At 35.4% G+C, this 22,905-nt stretch overlaps 1 protein-coding gene across 2 annotated transcripts in view; it reads right to left on the reverse strand.

Moving 5' to 3' along the window:
* LOC150075180 (SMAD family member 3-like) overlaps positions 1-22,905 on the reverse strand; it is a 160,748-nt gene that overhangs the window by 35,434 nt on the left and 102,409 nt on the right. For both annotated transcript variants that reach the window (XM_090388892.1, XM_090388893.1), the window contains 3 exons: positions 22,762-22,899; positions 6,540-6,608; positions 1,339-1,374 (listed from right to left, as the gene is read on the reverse strand). In XM_090388892.1, coding sequence (XP_090245018.1) covers positions 1,339-1,374; positions 6,540-6,608; positions 22,762-22,899 — 243 coding nt within the window. The remainder of the gene's footprint in view (positions 1-1,338; positions 1,375-6,539; positions 6,609-22,761; positions 22,900-22,905) is intronic.

Here is a 22,905-nt window from a genome sequence, read left to right on the forward strand (position 1 = left end):
AATTTGAAATTCATAATTTTAGGAGAGTGATTAAAGCAATTGGAAAGTAATAAAAATAGCGTTTTAAAGTAATAAAAATAGTGTTTTAAAAATTAACTCTAACAATTATGAAAGTGACAATTTTTTATAGTAATAATATTAATGTGAATAAAAAATTTCATTCATAAAAATTTAAATCTGTTAGTGTCACAAGCTTCTGAAGGGTGACCCATAAAAAAAAAAAAAAAACCCAACATTTTTGAGCATTTTAGATTACAAAATTAAAGAATAAAAAAAAAACTAACTATGGTCTTTAAAATCAAAGTGATAAAAACTGAGTAAAAATATTCAGTAAGCATTCATAACTGCCACACTAAGCATTTTAAGATGGTATGATTTTCTGCCTCATGCTCATGTTAGGACTTCATGCCATCACAAATGAATTAATTTTTTTAAGTATAAAGTTATAGAATTCTTATAGTACCGTGATAATAGACTAAATATAAAAATAGCGAAATGCTTAAAGTGCAGTACTCACCTTGAATATAATCTGCAATAGTTTTATGAAAAGACTGATGGCTAAATATATAGCCATCAGTCTTTTCATAAAACTATTGCAGATTATATTCAAGGTGAGTACCGCACTTTAAGCATTTTGCTATTTTTATATTTAATTTGTTAATGAATTTTTAATTAATGAATTCAAATTAATGAATTTTTTTTAGAAATATTAAATTTATGTCTTATAGACATTATACTTGAACAATTTTAATATCACTGTAACTTTCTATTTAGATTTACTTAACATTATTTTTCTTAAAATTATGATAAGTTGTTAATGCCATCTGTATAAATTGTGATATTTATGTTATATTTGTCTGTAATTTGATTTACTGTCAATGTCAATTACACTTTTTAAATTTTTAATTACATGTATTATGGTATAATGTAATACTATTATTGTAATAAAGAAATTGCACCTACTGTCATATCAATATTTAAATACTATATATTTCTATGAATGACAGAATCCAATAAATTTGTATTGGGCTGCTTAAAAATCAAATCCTGAAAAATTTAGTTTTAGAGTATAACTACACTTTCAAGATAACTTAATTTCATTATTAAAACTGTGGTTTCTGTTTTAAGAATGAAATTGAAGTTAATTTTAAACTCAGAATACTCACATTGTGAATATTCCAAGTTTTAAATTCATTATTTTATATTTAGAGAAGTATGAAATTATTCACATACCTCTTTGTGGTACATAAACAAAGTATTAAAAGTACATCACTTATAAAAATGGGTTATAACTTATTACATTTAAAAGCACAAAGTACATTTACTTCAGTTTCATACCTAATGGTGAACTAGGAGATGAGAGGATGGTTGTGTCTGAAATAAAAATAAAAATAAAATAAAAAAATATATATATGCAAGTAATAATAAATGGGTATTCAATGTAACCCCTTAAAGGTAATGTTTAAAGAGTTACATATGAAAAGAGGTATACAGTTGATTAAATGGTTTCAATGAATGCAAGATTAATAAATCAGGTATAACAGATGCACCTAAAAGTGCAAAGCAGCATTAAAGGATGCAACAGCATATATATCAGTTGTATTAATATATTGAATTAAGTATACATAAAGAGATGTGAAAGTTACACGAAGTGCCAGTAACTAGAAGGATGAGGAAAGTAGAAGTGTAGTAGATTAATGAAAGGTGAAAGAATGTTAATATCCTAGAGGTTATGAGGAATTAAGAAAATTATGGGCTGAATTGCCAAGCCAATATAAAGTGGGAGAACTGTAAAATAAAATTAGTACATCAAAATACTAATAAAATGCAAATAAAATAAAAATAAAATGAAAATGGTAAAGCTGTAATCAGATATGGGGGAGAAACATGTTTAGTAAATGGTCTAATATACATAATGCAAAAATGCTTGATCTGATGTCAGCTGAAATAAATATTGATATATGATCAGGTATTTCAACAGGGGACTACACCTGACCATGTATCAGGAACTGCATTTCTATACTTGTCCATAGTAGTAGAAGAAAAGTGAAAGGCAAAAAAAGGAATGAAAATGAAATTAGCACTTTCTAATACAGTATGGACAAGGCAGTCCCCCAATGCAGTGTAATTTATTTAGGTAAAAATAAGTATCGAGTTGGGATAAAAATGGTTAATATCAATGTTTAATATAAATATGTAGAATTTAGTGTAGGATTTAAGTTTGTATAAATAGGAAATCAATGTATTTTAAAAATAGATTTAGAACAAGCAAATGGTATAAGGGTGAGGTATTAAATTGAGGATGGGGAAGGGAAAAAGGAGTATTTTAAATAAAGATGAAAAATAGCAATAGAAGTAGGCTAGTAGGAACGTTCATGTCACCGTGGTATTACACTAATAGTTTAACGAATGGGAAGGACTTTAGAATTAGACAGCAGAAAGATAAACAGCATACAAAAAGTTATTAAATAACACTAAGCTTGCTGGGGTTGTGAAGCCCAACCTTATATAGTAAGGGCTCTGGTATTTGTAAGCGTTAGTATAAAAGGGAGCTAATACCAAATGCTTGTATTGAAAGGAAAAATGTGTGTCGAAACATGCCAAGAAACGAATCTAAAACAAAACTGAAAGTATGATAAGACAGTGAAAGTGTACGATACCTGGAGTATTCCAAGAAATGCGAAGCGAAATTAGCTGGCAGGAAAAATAAAGGTGGGGAGATAAAAAGAACAAATTCAGTAGAGTAGATGAATGCATGCAGGCTTCAACCAAATGAGCAATATATCTATATGATAAAGCAATTTACAGCAGCGAAGCGGACTTAATAGTAAGCTGTGAAGAAATTCAAAATAGCGGGAAAATAGTGACCTCTATAGTTGTATTTAGAATATAAGTGCATGGAGATAATTTATAATTAGCGTTGGTAAAAGAAAAAAAATGAAATACCTGATCATGCATCAATATTTATTTCAGCTGACATCAGATCAAGCATTTTTGCATTACTTATATTAGACCATTTACTAAAAATGTTCCCCCCATATCAGATGACAGCTTTACCATTTTCATTTTATTAGTATTTTGATGTACTAATTTTACTTTACAGTTCCCCCACTTTATATTTGCTTGGCAATTCAGCTCATAATTTTCTTAATTCCTCATAACCTCTAGGATATTAACATTATTTCACCTTCCACAAATCTACTACATTTCTTTTCCTACTTTCCTCACCCTTCTAGTTACTGGCACTTAGTGTAATTTTCACATCCATTTATGCATACTTAATTCAATATATCAATGCAACTTATAACTAATAATAATATGTATATCAAAAATAGAAAAAGTAATCATTACTATTAATAACAATTTCCTTTACTGTGCTGTAAAACAGCAACAAAAGTCAGTCAAAACAAAACTCATTCTCTCAACAGAACTTAGCAGTCAAACAAAATGACAAATTGTTTGACAGACTTAAATTAATAAACTACACTGAAAAATTCATACTAAAGAGAACAGATTCTAGTGTATATACTAACTATTCACTATGAAACAGTGAAAACACATTAAGAATGAACATTAAAATACAAAGTTGAAAACAAATATTAACTTCAATAAACTGGAATTACATCTAGATGAAGTTAAAATTGATTATCAACTTGCAAATACATGGTCTTTAATTACCTCATACAAATTTGTTATCACATGCACAGGAATGTTGGGGATTTAGATTTAATACTGATCCTAAATTACTCTGTCCTTTAGATAAAGAACAACAGAAATAATGTGTTTATTTATAATAAACACTTTTTTTTTTTTTAAATTTAACTGACAGTTTTGTGTATGTTCAATGATGTGATGCGATAGCTAATAAGATGGGAAGGCTAGAATTGTTGGTAAGAAAAAGTGTTGATACATGCAACATTCAACATATAGCAAATACTCATTCAAAGACTAAGAAATCTGTAGCATGTTCAATTCTTTTCAGAGCATGCACCACCTTCTTCCTATCATCTGTGTTTTTTTGCCTTTAACATTACCAGTGTGTTAAAATTAATTTATCTGTATATCAATGATTTATTATTAGAAACCATCTTCGCCCAATTTCATAAAAAAAAAAATTTTTTTTTTAAAAAACACAATAAAAAGAATTTTATGATACAGGTAACATTCTGAATGAAACAGGCATGAGGTAGGTTGAAAATAAAATTAATGGTAATGATTGAAGTAAGAGTACTGCTTATAATTGACTAGTTATTCGCTAGAGACTTTTTTGGTGCATCAGCCACAATGTATCATTGCTTATAACACTGTAGCAATTTTTTAAAAAGTTTCTGTTTATCTGTATTTCTTGGTGTTTATTATGAATATGAACTTGGTTTTTGGTACTTGGTTTTGCACAGCATGAATGAATGGTTGCTCAGAAATGAAAGAAAAGTATATATGCCATAATGCTATAGCAGATTTATTAGCAATGCTTAAATTCTGTAGAGAATAGAGTAATCTTTGAACAAATTAACAAGAAAAAAAAATCACAAATTAAAAACAGAAACCCTCCTCAGGTTAATAAAAATAAGCAATGCACATTTGAACATCTTTTGTCTTTTGTGATCTATGATCATCCTGAACAATGAAATAGATGCAGTCATCTTTTATAGCTTCATTGAATTCTCCCTTGATACCTCTTCTCTATTGACATGTTCTAGTGGAATCTCTCTCTTCATGCTTTTCAGTTCAGATCTCCCAGATTTGGTCTTAAAAAATCTGGGTAAGAGTGCAAGTAACTTAGATTGATTGACATTCTGCATCCCATTATTCTGTCTCTGCCAGAGAGTGGTAGAGACAGAGTATATTGAGGTAAACTCCTCTTATTATTTTACAAATCCCATTATTCCATAATTTTCAATCATTTTGTCAACTAGTTCAAAATAATTTTCACTCTTAATGTCACCAAGAAAGCCATTCACTTTAAGCAAAATAACAGTGTTAAATTCTGTACTTAACATATATCATTTCATATAGTAACACACCAAGTTTCATACAGTTTCAATAGTCTTTTTTTCCTGAAGTCAACAAAGTTATGTGAATAAGGAGAGATGGACAAAAATCAGTCACCATGCAGTTAAATATTTGGGGAAAAAAGGGAATAATGCTAAAGGCAATTCAGGAGGATCAAGTTACAACACTGGGGGGGGGATGTCCCTTCCTATTCAATGGTTAAAAAGTGGACAGCAGAATTTAAACAAGAGAGGAGGAGAGCCTAGAAGATGACCTATGCTGTGCAAGATCTGCAACACCCATCACTCCAGAAGTTGTTGACGGTGTGCATAATCTAGTGAAAAATGGTCAATGAGTGACAGATCAGTACTTAGGCATCTCATCTGAACATGTGTACCACATAATAACAAGAGGTTTTTGCTATGAAAATGGGTCACAAAGTTGTTGACAACAGATCAAAAACACACAAGAGTTGTCAAGTGAACAATTGCATTGCTTTTTCTTGCAAGGTTTGTGACCATGGATGAGATGTGGGTCCATCACTTTCATCCAGAGACAAAGGAGCAGTCCAAATAGTGGAAACAGCTCTTCTCCCCCTTCCAAAGAAAGCCAAGCTGATTCCCTTTGCTGCCAAGGTTATAGCAATGGGTTTTTTGGAATGCTGATGAAGTGTTGCTAGTGGATTATCTTCAGATAGGCTAGACAGTTGCAGGGGCATTTATTACAGAGACCTTGTGAGGTGTTTACAAATCACCTCAACTTCTCAAATATCCACCACAATTCCTTAAATTCTAATCTTCAACACTAGGCAACAACAACAAAAAAAAAAAACAAAAAAAAAAACATACCTCTGGAGCAAAAGTTGTTGATTCTAAAGGAAGCTAATCTGCTGATCCCAAAAATACCAAAATCATCTCTCTCTCTCTCTCTCTCTCTCTCTCTCTCTCTCTCTCTCTCTCTCTCTCTCTCTCTCTCTCTCTCTCTCTCTCTCTCTCATTGAAAGATATACTGAAATTTTACTACATACATTATATTTCTTTAGCATGTTTGCTACTCATTTTCTCCCATGAGCACAATTATAATTGTGTCTCATTGGTGCTTGGGCAGGAAGCCATCAACAGAGAAGCATCCATATATTAATGGTACAGCAGTATAAACAAGAGATTTAAGCTAAATAAGAGTTTCTTCCGGCCATATTTTTAAGTATATTCAAACTTTCTACTATAGGCATATGGGGTTCCAGCTTCCATTAATATGCCAGTATGCATTTCAGGAAGTTGAAGTTCTTTACCACAGTAACAGTTCAGATAATATAAATCTGATGTACATGACAGCCCTTGCATATGTTGTTTATAAGCAAGCCTAATGTGACTAATTACATATAAAAGGGCATTTAAAAAAAAAAAAAAAAAAAAAAAAAAAAAACAGTAACTGAGACTTACTCTTTCTATTTCTGAAATAGCAAACATAGGCTTTGTTTTTTACAATAATAACTCTGTGCTCATCAATATTTAATACTTAATCTAAGTAGAAAACTGGTAACTTACTCATGTTATCTGTTCCATTTTGTTCTTGGTTGTCTCCGTCTTCACTCATGTAGCCTGGTGGTGGTGTTTCTGTTGAAGAAACTTGATGTGTTAGAAAATGAAAAGTGAATTAGAATCAGAACTGGAAGGAATAAGGGACAATACATATTATATCAAACAATTATTATAAAGACCCCAAAAAAATATGAAATTTCATTTTAAGTGGCAGCTTAAGTTTTTTAAGTAACTAATAGTTGACATTAGGATGATAAGTAAACTTCATATACTTCTGCAAGTAGGTAGCAACTGCTTTCCTAACATGAAACAATTTTTTATTAATGTTCACATAATTTTTTATTTCCAGATATTTTGAAACACCTTCATTTTAATACTACCTCATAACTGTACACTAAGGCAAATGTAAATAATTCTAAATGCATGTAACCTTCTTGTCTTATATACAGATTTATGAAAATACCATTTACATAATATACAAGTGTACTCATGGTGAATATTTCTCCAATACTTTTCCAAAACACTAAAAGGCTCTAAAAGTGAAGTTGGAAATTATCGACCTGTCAGTCTGACTTCAGTAGTGGGAAAATCATGGAGGCAATGATCAAGGGTGGAATTCAGGATCATTTGGATCGAATTGAAATTCTCAAGGATACTCAGCATGGTTTTGTAAAGGGAAAATCATGTTTAACAAATCTGGTTCGCTATTTCAAAAGGGTCACTCATGAGCTGGATTTAGGGAATAATTTCGACATTGTTTATTTAGATTTCAGCAAAGCTTTTGACTCAGTCCCACATGAGCGGTTGCTTTATAAGCTGGAACAGGTTGGAATCACTGTGAAAATCCTTAGATGGATAGAAGGATGGCTTCAGGGCAGGAGGCAGAGGGTTGTGATAAATGGCTATTCCTCAGATTGGGTTGATGTAAGAAGTGGGGTTCCCCAAGAATCAGTATTAGGACCACTGTTGTTTTTAATTTTCATAGACATAGAAGGGATAGAGGGCGTGATGTCTAAATTTGCAGATGATGTTAAAATTGGTAGAGTAGTTAATGATCACTGTAAAGCTGAGCTTCTTCAGAGAGACCTAGATAGACTTCAGGAATGATCAGAAAAATGGCAGCTGTGCTTTAATCCAACAAAGTGTAAGGTATTACACCTGGGAAACAGTAATCCCAAAAAAACTTAATCACTTGGTGGAGTTCAACTAAACCCAGTACTGGAGGAAAGGGACTTGGGTGTTACGATACGGTCAGACATGAAATTCTCTGAGCATTGTAAACAGGTTGCAAGGAAGGCCCATGGTGTCCTATCAATGATCTATCGAACTTTTGCAAGTAGAGATAGGGACGTGATAATCCCATTTTATAAGGCTTATGTTAGACCACACCTGGAATACTGTGTTCATTCATGTATGGAGACCGCACCTAAAGAAAGACATCGAGCTTCTTGAAAGGGTGCAAAGAAGGGTAACTCGCCTGGTGAGATCGGCAAAAGGGCATACTTATGAAGAAAGACTTCGAATATGTGGGTTGCAGAGTTTGGAAACTAGACACCCTAGAGGAGATTTGATTGAGGTGTTTAAGGCTCTGAGAGGCATCAGTAAAATGAATGAGGACAAAATTTTCAAGATTATAAATGATGCTAGAACTAGGGGACATAAATTCAAGTTACGGGGGGAAATGTTTAGATTGGACTGCAGGAAGTTTTATTTTAGCCAGCGAGTTATAAATTACTGGAATAAGTTGCCTTCATGGGTGGTAGAGGCCGACAGTTTGGGGAAATTCAAAGGTCATCTGGATAGTACTTTCGGGTAAAGGAAGCGCATAGGATGATAGGTTTAATTTCCATACTTTTTTTTTTTTTTTTTTTTTATTAATTATTATTATTTTTTATTGTTTTTATCATTGTTTTGTTCGGATTTTTTTTTTTTTTTTTTTTGGCTGGTGCAGCATAAGCCATAGGCTTTCTTGCATCATGCGGCCGTTACTAATACTAAATACTAAAAATACTAATACCCCCAACCCACAAAGGAGGATCAAAGGGAGGCATACGTAATTACAGACTTGTTAGTTTAACTTCTGTTCCAGGGAAATTAATGGAGGCATTGGTTAAAGAAGCATTGCAAGATCATCTAGACAAGACTTCAGTTATAGCTCGGACACAGCATGGGTTTGTTAAGGGGAAGTCTTGTCTGATTAATTTGATTGGATACTATGATGTAGTCACAAAGGAACTGGATGCAAAGAATAACTTTGATATCATATATTTTGATCTTAGAAAGGCCTTTGATACTGTTGCACATGGAAGATTGCTGCACAAATTGGAGCAGTGTGGCATTGGAGGGCAAATTGCTGCTATGAATAAAGGGATGGTTGAGTGGGAGAAGACAGAGAGTGGTAATCAATGGACACTGCTCTTCGTGGACTAATGTTATTAGTGGAGTCCCTCATGGTTCAGTGTTGGGTCCATTGTTGTTTTTTCTGTATTTATAAATGATACTGATGATGGTATATCAGGCTTAATGTCCAAGTTTGCAGACGATACGATGATTGGCAGGGTTGTTAATGACACTAATGACAGTACACTGCTGCAACAGGATCTAGAAAAGTTGAGCAGATGGGCTGAGAGGTGGAAAATGAAGTTTAACATTGACAAATGTAAAGTACTACATATGGGAAGCAGTAATCCCAGAGTAACTTATCAACTCTGTGGTACCACACTGACAACGTATAAGGTATGTTCGTGTCAGACGGCACCTGGGATTTCTCCCATCTCTGCGTGTGTTTTGCTGTATCGAGGACAGTACATTGTCCAGCCAGATACTTGAAAGTGTGTGGGCCATGTCTGTGCAGTTGTGCAGTGTGATATGTTGTGCCCATTGTTTGTCCGGCTTATTGGCCGCCAGACACACCATTGCCCATACCTCACCACGTGGAGGCTAGCCAGGTGTATCCAGTATCACAACAAATTGCTCTGGCAGATCCTGCCACCTAGTTTCCTGGGATTTCAGTGGCTAGGACCTAAAAAAAAAAAAAAAAATTTATGCATTTGACATTAATGCTTAATGAGATTGCTGTTAGGAAATCGCTGGTTGGTGTTGAACACTAAAGAGGTGTTAAGGGCCTAATAGGTCGGGCAAAATTTTGATGTTATTAAATTTAGACGTGTGAGGCTATACGCTAGATGAAAGATAATACTGTTAGTTGTCTTAGAGATTTACATGAAACAGGTAGAATTTAGACATTGATTAGAATTTGGTGGCACTGTTAAGGAGTGTACTCGGTCAGTTTAGTGTGAGAGGGGGGAGACTGAAGACTGGGGGGGGGAAACAGATTGAAGAATAGGGAGAATAGAATAGGTATGCCCAGAGAGGTCAGTGGAGACGAGCCACACCAGGCAAAGTATGGAGGGGTAGGCAGGGAGGAGAGGAGACAGAGACCTGTCTCCTCCCTCCCCTGCCTGGGGATGAGGTTTTAAAGGCAGCAAAGCCGCAGAATGTTTTTGTCACTATCATGTCCAAGCAGTGTTGAAACCGGTATGAAGGTCAAGCTGCCCATCCTGCTCTGGGGGTGGGATATGTTAGCTGGCAGTGGGGAACCCACCAGGCGAAGGGGTGGGAGAGACACACATTTACTTCATTCATAATCTGCATTCTCACTCTACTTGCATTCTTTTTTTTTATTAACTTTTTTCTTATTTTATAATTTTTTTTTCCAAGTTTTATATATATATATATATATTATATATATATATATATATATTATATATATATATCCATTATTTTAAATTAAATAAAATAAAACATAAGCCAGTAGTATGGCAAAAACTGTAGAGCTAAAATTAACATAAAATTAACATAAAAATAACCCAAATAAACAATCGAACGAAAAGAAAGAATAGATATAAATAGTAGCCCAGAAACCCTAATATAATTTCGATCTTTAAATCCAATTAACAAAAACTATACAAATTTTAGGATAATGCTAATTAGTTATTAATTTAGCAGTACCCCCCCGAGAGGTACCAGTTCCGAAAGACGTGAAATATCACCCAAAGAGGGTTAAAGGAACTATCAAACGATAACAAAATCAAAATAAACTAAAATAAAATAGAATAGACTGACCATCATGCCCCATATCGACAGAGGACCACGAGGCCAATAATGGTCATGGAATCGCTGCATTTCAATCGTCATACAAAACATCGCAAAGGCGGAAATATCGAAGAACCAAACCACCCTTCCATTCTCCGATAGATCAACCAATGCAGAGGATTTGCATGGCGGTGGTCCTTATGCAGCGAAAATAAACTATAGAACAGACAGCACTCTAAAGCAGAGCCACACTACTGACATACTGTAAGCTGAATCAGCTTATATTGAAGAAAAAAAGAAAATAGATGGTGGCACAGGCGTTGCTAAATTAGCATATCGACCCATTACTATTGAATTATATTAAATGTTGACGAAAATTAAATTATAATAAAAAATTAAAATAATTAAGCATTCATTAGAGGCAGCAACTTGCAATTCCTCCATATGAAGCCGAAATATATACTATCATTGAATTATATATACTATCATTGAATTATATGGTGGTCCTTATGCAGCGAAAATATTTTCGCTGCATAAGGACCACCGCCATGCAAATCCTCTGCATTGGTTGATCTATCAGAGAATGGAAGGGTGGTTTGGTTCTTCGATATTTCCGCCTTTGCGATGTTTTGTATGACGATTGAAATGCAGCGATTCCATGACCATTATTGGCCTCGTGGTCCTCTGTCGATATGGGGCATGATGGTCAGTCTATTCTATTTTATTTTAGTTTATTTTGATTTTGTTATCGTTTGGTAGTTCCTTTAAACCCTCTTTGGGTAATATTTCACGTCTTTCGGAACTGGTACCTCTCGGGAGGGTACCGCTAAATTAATAACTAATTGGCATTATCCTAAAATTTGTATAGTTTTTGTTAATTGGATTTAAAGATCGAAATTATATTAGGGTTTCTGGGCTACTATTTATATCTATTCTTTCTTTTCGTTCGATTGTTTATTTGGGTTATTTTTATGTTAATTTTATGTTAATTTTCGCTCTACAGTTTTTGCCATACTACTGGCTTATGTTTTATTTAATTTAAAATAATGGATGTATTTCAGCTTCATATGGAGGAATTGCATGTCGCTGCCTCTAATGAATGCTTAATTATTTATTCATTTTATTATAATTTAACTTTATTTAATATAATTCAATGATAGTATATATATATATTTTTTTTTTTTTTTTTTTTTTTTCAGGAGGAGATGCAATGATGTGTAGTGTAAATTTATATACCAATTAAAACTAGGGTTAGTGTACTTAACTGTATCATTTATGGTTTGTGTTCTTTTTCTCACATGCTTACACTTTTATTCATTGTTCTAGCTCTCATCTCATTTATTCGACTCTTACTTTCTGCACTGCACTCTCTGGGCACCTCAACTTACTGTTATTCTTCAGTTGTAGTGCAGGCTTAGCCGCAAGTTTTTTTTTTTTTTTTTTTTTTGCAGGCCAGGGGAGAATGCAGTGATATTGTTTATGTGGTTAGTAAATGTTTGTTAGTATAGTATATATAAAGTAATGTAAGTTATTTTTAACTTTGTATTCTTTCGGCCAATTATATTTGCTCTTCCACTCATTCCCATTCACTCTCTCTTTCCCTCATGGTAGATCACTCTTTCTTTCACCAAAACTACCATTTATTCCCTTTTACCATAATTCCTAGTTCACTCAGTGCCCAGCCTATTCATTCTATCTTTCATTCTACATTGCATCCCTTTGCTACTAGCTTACTGATATTTTTCAGCTAATCTGCTTCCCTGGCTGCCTGTACATCTCCCTCCCCTACATGGTTACTTATTTGGTGTGTGGCCCAGGTTCCTACACATGGCAGGGTAGTTCTGGGGAGTTTTGTCATGTCAGGTTTCTGTCAGGGCACAGAATACTGCTATCCTGACAGTTTTTAAGTCATCATCTGGGCGTGGTGGGAAACTTGGGCAATTTTAACTATTGATTATTGTTTAATTGCTGGGGGGCTGAATTGCCATTCTTTGGATTGTTCTGTGCATTTCAAATACTTTCTGTGTGAAAGATGTAAAAGCTTTATAATTTTCCTCTTCTATGATGAACAGATATTCTTCTCCCCTGGGAAGGGGGCCAATCTGTGCTATTAGCTCAGTTCTGGGGATGTCATATATTATACATTCATATAGAATGTGTGCCCAGTCTTCACTTTCACCACAGGTGCAGTTTAGGTCATCAATCAGCACCTCAGGAGGTTAGTTTTGCCTTTAGGGAGCCGTGACCTATCAATATAAATGTTGTAAAAAGTCCAGGGACACACCACATAGGTGGCTTTGGGCTAACCATTGACACCCGTGGCAGAAACCGTTTGGTAACCAGGCCTCTGGTTTCCTGCTCCCACTTTGTTTGCCATAGCTCATGGAGCTTTGTGGCTATTCTTTTACTTTCATCATTGAATGTGTTAGTTGTATCAAGGGCTATCCCCAGAAATTCTGTGGGTATGCCCTTTTTAAATCTATAATATAAGCCTCTTTTGGCTACTTCCAGGTAAAGTGGGAGAGCTCCAGGCCACCAACTGTAGTGCAGGTGTCCCTTACTGTGTGACATGCTCTGGTAATAGTGAGTAGTATTGTCCCTTGTATCGATTCTAATTTATTCCTATTTCTTACTATGGCCGAGCGGGTGAACCACGCACCGGCTCCATAAGGTGATAACAGGTAGGAACATTGCACAGTATATGATTGCGAGGGTCTTTCTTTTGAGTCCCCAGTCTGCTCGACTGATCCTGGCAATCATACCTGCATAATTTCTCACTTTCTTCACCAAGTAAATCAAATGGGGGTAAAAAGTTAATTTTGAATCAAAGACCACTCCAAGATATTTTAGTTCTGTTACCATTTTTATAGTGGTTGTGTTAATTTTGATTTGTGGACGTCTCCTTATGTCCATATTATCTTTTAGAAGTATTTGTTTGGTTTTTTCAGGCAATATTTTGAGTATGTGCATTTGTGCCAACTCCTGCAGCTGCAAGAGGGCAGCATTTCTTGCATCAAATGCCTCTACTAATGCTAGATAATCTTTGCTCTACAAACACTTGCGTGTTTCCTTTTACAAGGAAAATCATATCGTCTGCAAAGGCCAGGCTTTCCACGGGGCCCAGATCCAAGGACAGAAGTTCGTCCATAACAATGTTCCAGAAGAAAGGGCCAAGGATTGAACCCTGCGGGCAGCCTTTATTCACAGGGAATGTCAATTCCTGGAACTTTGTGCGTACTGTGACACTTCTGTCTGTAAGGCAGCTGTTTATTACCTTATAGAGGTTTTGTGGGGCATTTGCCTGGCGAAGTCTCCTAGAGGTCACTAGGCCACCAGAGTGAGTCAAATGCCCCAGCAAAGTCAATGGAGATTGCCAGCATATATTTCTACTCTGTGTTTTTAACTGTTGTCAGTAGGTGGTGCATGGCATCCTCCATAGAATTGCCCTGCTTAAAACCGTACTGATTGTTGGAATGTAAACCTGCTTCTGTGTAATATTGAGCTAATCTTCTATATATATTAGTCTTTCATATATTTTCCCTAGTACAGGGAGTAGGGCTATTGGTCTACATGATTTGGGATCAGCAGGGAGTTTTTCAGGGTTTTTGAGAATTAACCTTAACACTGTTTTTTTCCATATTTTTGGGAATATACCTTCTGTCATACAATTATTATATAGTGCTATTAATTTATCTGGTGCTATTTCGGCTAATTTTTTGATAATATCAACCTCTAAGAGGTCAAAACTTGGGCATTTATTGTTTTAGTTTTAGATAGTGCTATTTCTAAGTCTTGTATAGTAAACAGATGTTCAATATTGGCACTGTCATATTCAGTGTTTTCTTTTATAATGTCTAGCTGGGGTGGGGGAATGATTCCCAGTTTCAGTCTGAATGATACTGTCTAGGATATTATTTACAGAATCCACCAAACACAGGGTTGGGGTTCCATCTGGTTTGACAGTAGTTTCTAGGAAAATCATACTCTTGGCAGCTTGTTGGTCACTATTCTGTAGACAACTCCCCAAGGGTTATTGTTTCCAGTAGTTCCCACCAAGTGCCTCCAGCATTCCTTTTTCTTGTCTCTTATGAGGGCTGTATTTTATTTTATTTGTTTTTTTTTTTTTTTAGGAGCATTAGCAACTAAGGCCATATTGCTCCGGAAATATGCGGTGGTCATTCTCTGACCTTTCTGCATCCTCCGTATTTGGTGATCATGGGCTCGAACCCCGGTCTAATCAAGAAGCATATGCTACACACTGCTGCTCCTGCCCACCTGGCTACAGCGGTGCCAAGGGCTGTGTACTGATTCCTGAGAGTTCTATAAGAATCTCTCAGTGCATCCACCTCATTTTGTGGCCAAAATGTTCTGGCTCTTTGAAAATGTCTCCTCGCCTGGTGTACCCTACTTCTGAGTATAGTCAGTTTGGGGCACCACCAGGGTCTGCTTCCTAGGTTTTTTCCATGGGATAGACAAGGTTGCTGTTTTTGTTAAAATGTTTGTCATAGTCAGTGTTTGCTCGTCCGGGCTACAGTTGTCTGATCTAGACCACTCATTTTCCTGCTTTTGCAGCTCAGCTGCTGTATGTACTGCAAAAATCTGCCAGTTTGCCTTTTTAAGGTTATACCTTTTGATATCCAACAGGAAGTTGTTGTTGTTATTTGGTTTTTAGGAGCATTAGCAACTAAGGCCATATTGCTCCGGGAATGTGCGGTGGTCATTCCCTGACCTTTCCGCATCCTCCGTATTTGGTGGTGACGGGCTCGAACCCCGGTCTAATCAAGAAGCGTGTGCTACACACTGGTGCTCCTTCCCACCTGGCTACGGAGGCGCCCCAACAGGAAGTGTTGGGTTGTTTGTAATTGCTAGGTTAGTTTGAAGGAAATGGCTCTGTGATCTGATGTGGTCCAGGCTGGCTGGACACACCAGTCTGTGATTTTATAAGCTATTGAATTGGTGGCAAGAGTAACATCAATATCACTCTCCCACATGGTACTACTAAAAGTTGGGAGGTTATCTGGTTGGTTTGGCACTTGAAAGGGTGAGGTGACTATATAGTCTGAAAGTACCATACTGACAGTGGTTGAGAATGAAAAGGACCTGGGGGTAATTGTGCAGGCAGATATGAAATTTTCTGAGCAGTGCAGACAGTCTGCAAGAGTAGCTCATGGTGTCTTGTCAATGATATACAGGAATTTTTCTAGCAGGGATAAGGAGGTGATTATCCCCTTGTATAAGGCAATGGTCAGGCCACACCTTGAGTACTGTATACAGGTCTGCAGGCCTCATTTCAAGAAGGATGTAGAGCTGCTGGAACGAGTACAGAGAAGGGCAACAAGATTAGTGAACAGAACAAAGGGTTGCTCTTACGAAGAAAGGCTTAAGTTTTGTAAATTACAGTGTCTGGAGACTAGGCACCTGCGAGGTGATCTGATCGAGGTGTATAAAGTCTTGAATGGTTTGAGCATGCTCAATGCTGATGAGATTCTTCCTCTTGCTCAGAATAATCACCTGAGAGGGCATAAATTCAAATTGAGGAAAGATGGTTGTAGCATAGATGTGCGGAAATTTGCCTTTAGCCAGTGTGTGGTTGATTGCTGAAACACACTTCCATCTGCCGTTGTAGAAGTTGATAGCTTAAATAGATGCAAGGCAGAACTTGAAAAACATTTGGAGCGAGGGGATGGGTGAAATAAGGGATTTTTTTTTTTTTTTTTTTTTTTTTGGCTGATGCTATATAAGCTTGCTTTCTTGCATCATGTGCCCTTGCTAATGCTAAAAACTGTTTCAGAGAAGAAGTCAAGTTAATATCAAAGTAATTACAAAACCTCTCCCTTAGTTCCCTTTGCTGCTAGCTAAGGTATTAGTGGGATGGACTTGGGTAATAAACTATATTTAAAAAATGACTAAAAATGCAATTTGACAATTTTAGCATGTATAACTATATATTGTCTTTTAAAAAAAAAATTAAATTATTGCAAAAACAAAATTACAAAATTGCAATTATTCTAGCACACTCATGGAGAATATTTTTCTAAACAGTTCCATTACATAACTGTTAAAAAAATAACAAATTTTGATAATTGGTTGGGAAAATTTTACTGTAAACTGTTTTTTTTTCTTTCCCTTTTCTCAATTTTACTGCTAAACAAAAGCAAAAAGCTTGTTTAGTATTTCAGTTATTTAAGTTCAAAGAGTATTCCAGACAGAGGGACATAGGCAGATTACTATATATTCATACTACCCACACACACACACACACACACACACACACACACACACACACACACACAATAAACCTTCCTTCACCTCATAAATCATCACAACATTGAGTGCAAAAGGTTGCTCCACTCTGAAGCCTACAGGAGTCAGATTTCCAACCAAATGAAGAGAAATAAAAACAGCAGCCTGTCTTCAACCCAGTAATTGCGACTGAAAGCCAAATGTGCTGTTCTGCAATTTTTTTTATTAATTCATAAATATAATTCCTATACATTGTTAATGTTTATATGAAATCTGCTATGTATTTGATTATTTTACTTTATTTCCTTTGTATCGTATTATTTGCCCCTAGCTATGTGCTGTGATGGGCCTGCTGTATTTGCAATAAATGAATATATATTTATTTTTTCACTCTATTGGACTTTGGAAATAATAGACAATGCCTACTGAATAAGGCTTTTCATCGGTACAGTACATAGTGATGTAACTGCCTCAGTCTCATGGTATTTACCATCAATTAAAATATTTTCACAATAAAGCAGGGTACCAGGGAGCCATGATTTTCCTTACCACTATGTTCCATGAGTCTGCCAAACATATCGACATTAGTACAGAGTCATCTAAATCTTCAGCAAATACTAGAGGGCAGTTGAGACTTTGAACAAACTATATTCAAAACTTGCCACTATACAACACAACAAAATTAAGCTCCCCTACTACACACAATAAATGGAGTAAAATACAGTTAAAACATTTTATGAATCTTATTTCATAATACAAGTAAAACATTTTTTCATAGTATTCTAGCAGCTAGTGATTGTGTATTTCCTCCAAATTTAACAGTCAGATTTAGCAGATAGGCCTGACCTCCACATAGCCTGTTAAAGTGAGGTTTCACCATTTACATGTTTATCCAGCTATATATCTGGATAAACACATAAATTGTGAATGGTACTCAGATATATCTGGATAAATAAATAGGAAATATTATTTCTAAAAGCAATTGCTATACTGAAAATACATACTCGGGATATATACAAAGGGTACTAGGAAAGTTTTGCAATATGACGCAACAATGAATCACAGGAAGCTGCTTGTTGCTGCATGTTGAGACATGTTCATACGTGCATAGTAGCCGCCGCGCCAAGTCGATGGGCTCAGTTATTCATTAGTAGTGAGAGTGTAAAGTGCTTGCGATGGCATCGTGGTCACGAAATGAGATAAGGACAGTTTTGCGGTATAATTTTGTGCGTGGTTTAACCATAGACCAGTGCTTAGAAGAAATGACTCTTGCACTAGATGATGATTGTCCACATTGTACAACGATATTCAGGTGGTATAGAGAATTCCAAAGGGGAAATTTCACTCTGGAGGATTCGGAGAGGCCGGGAAGGCCACGAACGTCAGTTACGGAGGAAAACGTTACTGCTGTGAGGAAAGTGCTTGACGAAAACAGGCGAGTGACCTACCAACAGATAGAGGATACTTTGGGCCTAAATGCACCAGCAATTCGTTAGATTCTGCAAGATCATTTGCACGTGAAGAAACTTTGTTCTCTCTGGGTGCCACATCAACTGACTGAAGAGCAGATGACACGACGTGTGACTTGGTGCCGGGAGATGTTAAAAAAGTTTGATAAGGGACAATCTCGGTATGTGAACAACATCGTGACAGGTGACGAGACTTGGCTGTACTATTACGATCTGCCGACCAAGGCTCAAAACAAAGTTTGGGTCTTTGATGATGACGACATACCCGTAATTGTCAGAAAATCCCGATCTGTAAAGAAGAAAATGATAGCTGTATTTTCCAAATCGAGTGGAATTGTGGAACGTGTCGTTTTGGACACGCAGAAGACAGTCACAGCTAAGTGGTATACTGAACAATGCCTGCCTAAAGTCATTGGATCTATGAAGAACCTGCGGCCAAAGTCAAGAATGGACACCTGGTACCTCCATCACGAAAATGCTCCAGCTCACCGCGCCAAAGCCTGCACCGAATATTTGACCACGACAGGACTGAAACTTCTCAAGCACCCTCCCTACAGTCCAGACCTTGCTCCCTGCGACTTTGCACTGTTCCCGCATGTGAAAATGAAACTAAAAGGGAGGCAGTTTTCCAGTGATGAGGACCTTCTACGGGCTTGGGACAACGAGTGTGCTTTACTCCCTAGTGAAACTTGGCAGAACTGGTTTAAAGATAGGTTTCGGAGGATGGAGAGGTGTATTGAATGTAGAGGAAATTACTTTGAAAAAATTAAATAAACAAAGCTGTATTGCAAAAATTTCCTAGTACCCTTTGTATATATATATATCCTGACTTCCTTTATTAGTAATATAGAGGATAAACCGAATATTTGATTACTGAGAAAAGATGCAATTAACAAGAAATAAATTATCAAAAAAAAAGTTGAATAATTCAATTAAATGTAAAATAATATCATGTAAATGTAATATTAACATTAATAAAGTAATGGGGATATGAAATTGACTCAAGAATTAAACTGAAAATTATTTTTCAGCAAACTGACATATGGATACCATATATGTAGTGAATAAGTTAGGAGATTAATTTCTCTAAGCAAATTTTTTTCCTTAAATTAATTTTTTGTAATTAGATTAATTTAATTATTTTTATGTAATATTCCAAATAGATGAATTATAATATTTAATGAAAATCCATTAAATATAACATGAGATGTTTGAAATGTATAACTCAAGATATATATTTAAACTTTCTTTGAGCTTCTAATTTCCAATTTTAATGAAATTTTGTAATGGCTAAAACAGCAGAATATAAAATTTCATAGAAATTTTATTGCCACGAAATTTTATATTTGAATGTTTTAGAAATTTTTTTTCTTCCACTGCACTCTCTATTCAGCGGAGATGGGAGAAATCCCAGGTGCCGTCTGACACAAACATACATACCTGCACTCCATTCAGTGGAAGAAAACTTGTTACAAATGAACGGACAGATGGGCATGCTAAAGCTAAAATACACTTACACATTTATGAATATGCCTAAAACAATATTTTTGCTTTAACTACTATTGGTATTAGTATAGCAAATGATGTAAGGAAACAAGCTTATACAGCATTAGCAAAAAAAAAAAAACAAAAAACTACACACCTCATCTGTCCATCCCTCTAGTAATTTGTCTAATTCTTCCTCAAATTTATTCAAACCTACCTACCAGATGGTAGTTTGTTCCAACAATCAATTTGCTCTGGATGAAAGCATTTTACACATCTATCCTGCAGCTGAACATTTTCAATTTAAGAGTGCAACAATTTGCACAACTGAAGTCTTTCATGGTAAGAGTACTCTTTTGTGTCCTTGATTAATCTGGTTGCTCTTCTCTGTGCCCTTCCAGGAGATCCACATCTTTCTTAAAATGAAGATTGCAGATCTGTATGCAGTACTCAAGCTGTTGCTCGAGTACTGCCTTATACAATGGGGTAATCGCTTCCTTGTACTTGTCAGCAAAATTTCTGTATATCATTGACATAACTCTATGAGCTGTCCTAGCAACCTGTCAGCACTGCCCAGAAAACTTCATATTGTACTATACAATTACCTTTCATTCTCTTTCATTCTTCACCACTTTCAGTGTGGTAGCACCTACATTATGATGGGATTACTGCTGCTCATATGCAGTATCTTAACAATTATCAACTTTAAACCTCAACTGCCATTTCTCAGCTCAACTGCTTAATTTTTCAAAGTCATGTTGCAGTAGTATTGCACTTCAGTTGTGCAAATTGCCTTGATTATAATCATTAACTACCTTTCAACCCTTGTACTATCTGCAAATTTAGACAATAAACTTGATTGATGATGTCTTCATCAATATTATTAATAAATATTTAAAACAGTAAGAGAATAAATAAATATTTAAAACAGTAAGAGGCCCAGCAGGTGGTGGGGATAACAATATCAATCTGGGTAGATTGATACGGCTGTATGAAAGACGAAAGCTGGAAAGGCAGCCAGACATGACAGCATAACACCTGAGATGGTGAAGTATATGGGTAGCCATATAGTAAAATATATAAAACCGTATAGTGAACCTTATAACCATATAGTGAAGTATATGGGTAACCAGCAAGGCATTGATGCGAGAGGCAAATGTAGGATAAAAGAATTCTGCAGTGTATAAATCGGCTACATATTGGTCATAGTGAATCATATGGCTGCATTTCATCAATCAGTGGATATTTCACTAGACATTTAAAAGTAAACTGTTTTTTCATTTAAATGAAAAACAGTTTACTTTGATATGCCTAGTGCAAATAACCACTGAATGTAAGTGTTATGAATTTGTTGTTGTTGTGACATGACTGTTATGGTAACAGTCTTTTTAGTTTTTTTTTCTATTTATTTATTTTATGAATACTTATGGAAGGCAACAACAGCGACCTGTATATTGTGTTTAAATATCTTCAAATACTTAATTATTTCATTTTGTAAAGTAACTTGCAGTTCAAAAGGTATTAAGTTTAGAAATTTCCTTGCTTATGTACTAGGGAAAGTGTATTTTTGAATACTAGAAACGAGGCTCAGGAAAGATGTGCAGGGATAGCTTGAGGAGGCCCAATGCAGGTTCAGACAGGGAAGGAAAACACAAGATCTTATCTTTATGCTCCAGCAGATTATTGAGAAATCCACTAGGTATGACTCTTCTTTGCTACCTAGTCCTTAAAAAGGCATTTGACAAGGTTCCATGGCGTGAGCTATGGAGAGTGCCAGAGAAGAAAAATGTTAGCAGAAGCTAAGTAGCTACCATTAGGAGTTACTATAAGTGATATTGCAACTGTGCGAGTACTGGCAATGTAAAGTCAGAAGAATTCTTGACAACATTGGGTGTGAGGCAAGGAGACATTATCTCCCTGTATCTCTTCTTTATCATCATAGATGACATCATTCAAGGACCAAGGCACATACCCAGACCTTCCAGTTGGGAAATTGGATGATGAGGCCTATTTCCATCTCCAAGCTTGTTTTCTCTGAGATTAATGTGGCTCTGATAGCCAAGTTGCAGGAAAATCTTCAACATAATCTGAATGTGTGGCAGGAAGCTATGGTGGAAAGAGGAATAGTTTTTAGCTCTGGCAAGACCAAGTCTATGGTAATTTCCCACCACAAACCTGTATGCCATATGATTACCTTAGATAAAAAAAAAAAACATTGAGCAGGTTCAGCAAAAATATTTTAGGAAAACAAGTAAACAGTATAAAAAAAAACAGAGAAAGAGCAAAATTTTCCACCTTAGTGAATTAAAAAAAAAATTATATGCTTTAAAGGTTGTTATGGAAGTAGAAAATATGAAATAGCTAACTTAAAAACTGTAATACTATATATAGACCTGGCAACCCAAAGGTCGCGGGTTCGATTCCCGCCTCGGGCTTTGAAAAGTACTGCAAAAACCTTGGGAGGTGCAATATGACCACAGAAGCCGATGCGCCAACAATTACCAAATCAAAAAAAAAAAAAAAAAAAAACTATATATAGATATAGTTTTTAAATTAAAAACCAGTTTCAACAAACCTTAATTTAATTTTATCTATTTTACATTTAGGATGCAATATGGGTTAATACAAGAATTTTACACTAACAATCAGCTACATATATATTATCACATATATTAGTATTATGCAGATTCAAATGTATGACAAGTACAGAATTCTCTGCCTATATACAAACACTGAGCCATAACCACCTTGCATGTTTTATAAATTCTGGATTTAAAGTCGAATAAAAGGTGAACTAAAACCTATAACCTAAAAATATAGGGTAGACCATACATATAATTTAAATAACACTTGCCATTTAAAATCCTTTAAAACTAAACTGATCACTTCAATTCAGTTTAAAATACAGACTAAGAAAAGAACTGTACTACTCTTACCTGTAAGAGGAGATGTTTGGCTTTCTAAATCAGCAGGGAAATCTGCACTATCAAATATTGAATTAATGTAGTCGTCTAATGTTGGCAGTTCAGAAGGAATGTCACCTGATTGTCGTGGTACCAAAATGGGAGGAAGGGCTAAAT

Source organism: Mastigoproctus giganteus, chromosome 14, assembly GCF_048544385.1.
Source record: "Mastigoproctus giganteus isolate SK-2022 chromosome 14, ASM4854438v1, whole genome shotgun sequence".
In the NCBI taxonomy this organism is placed as follows: Eukaryota; Metazoa; Arthropoda; class Arachnida; order Uropygi; family Thelyphonidae; genus Mastigoproctus; species Mastigoproctus giganteus.